At 63.5% G+C, this 252-nt stretch overlaps 1 protein-coding gene across 1 annotated transcript in view; it reads left to right on the top strand.

Moving 5' to 3' along the window:
- Positions 1 to 122: 122 nt before the first annotated feature.
- The window catches only part of LOC104271947 (E3 ubiquitin-protein ligase TRIM39-like), a gene marked incomplete at its 5' end in the record, with an annotated part of 613 nt that continues 483 nt past the window's right edge, over positions 123 to 252 (top strand). Inside the window, one exon of the mRNA XM_009866794.1 lies at positions 123 to 221. Within this exon, the coding sequence (XP_009865096.1) occupies positions 123 to 221 (99 nt within the window). The remainder of the gene's footprint in view (positions 222 to 252) is intronic.

The following is a 252-nucleotide window of genomic DNA, read 5'->3' as shown; positions in this document are numbered from 1 at the left end:
GCTCCGGCTCGGTGGCGAGGTTGCCTGGTTGCTGGGCTGAGCGGGGTTAGGAGCTGACTTTCCCTTTAGCTGAGCCTTTTGTCCCCCTTGTCCCTGGTGTCCCATGTCCCCTGTTGCCCGAGGGGGCTGCGGGTGTATCCAGCCCCCAGCCCTGAGGAGGAGGAGGACGGAGAGGTGCTGGCTGGCGTCTCGGCAGAGAACAGACTCGTGTTTTTTCTCTGGTAGTGACTGTGACGCTGGACCCGGAGACGG

This window comes from Apaloderma vittatum, unplaced genomic scaffold, assembly GCF_000703405.1.
Source record: "Apaloderma vittatum isolate BGI_N311 unplaced genomic scaffold, ASM70340v1 scaffold28583, whole genome shotgun sequence".
Taxonomy (NCBI): domain Eukaryota; kingdom Metazoa; phylum Chordata; class Aves; order Trogoniformes; family Trogonidae; genus Apaloderma; species Apaloderma vittatum.
Note: the sequence above shows the minus strand (reverse complement) of the source record. Positions and strands in the feature narration are given on the sequence as shown.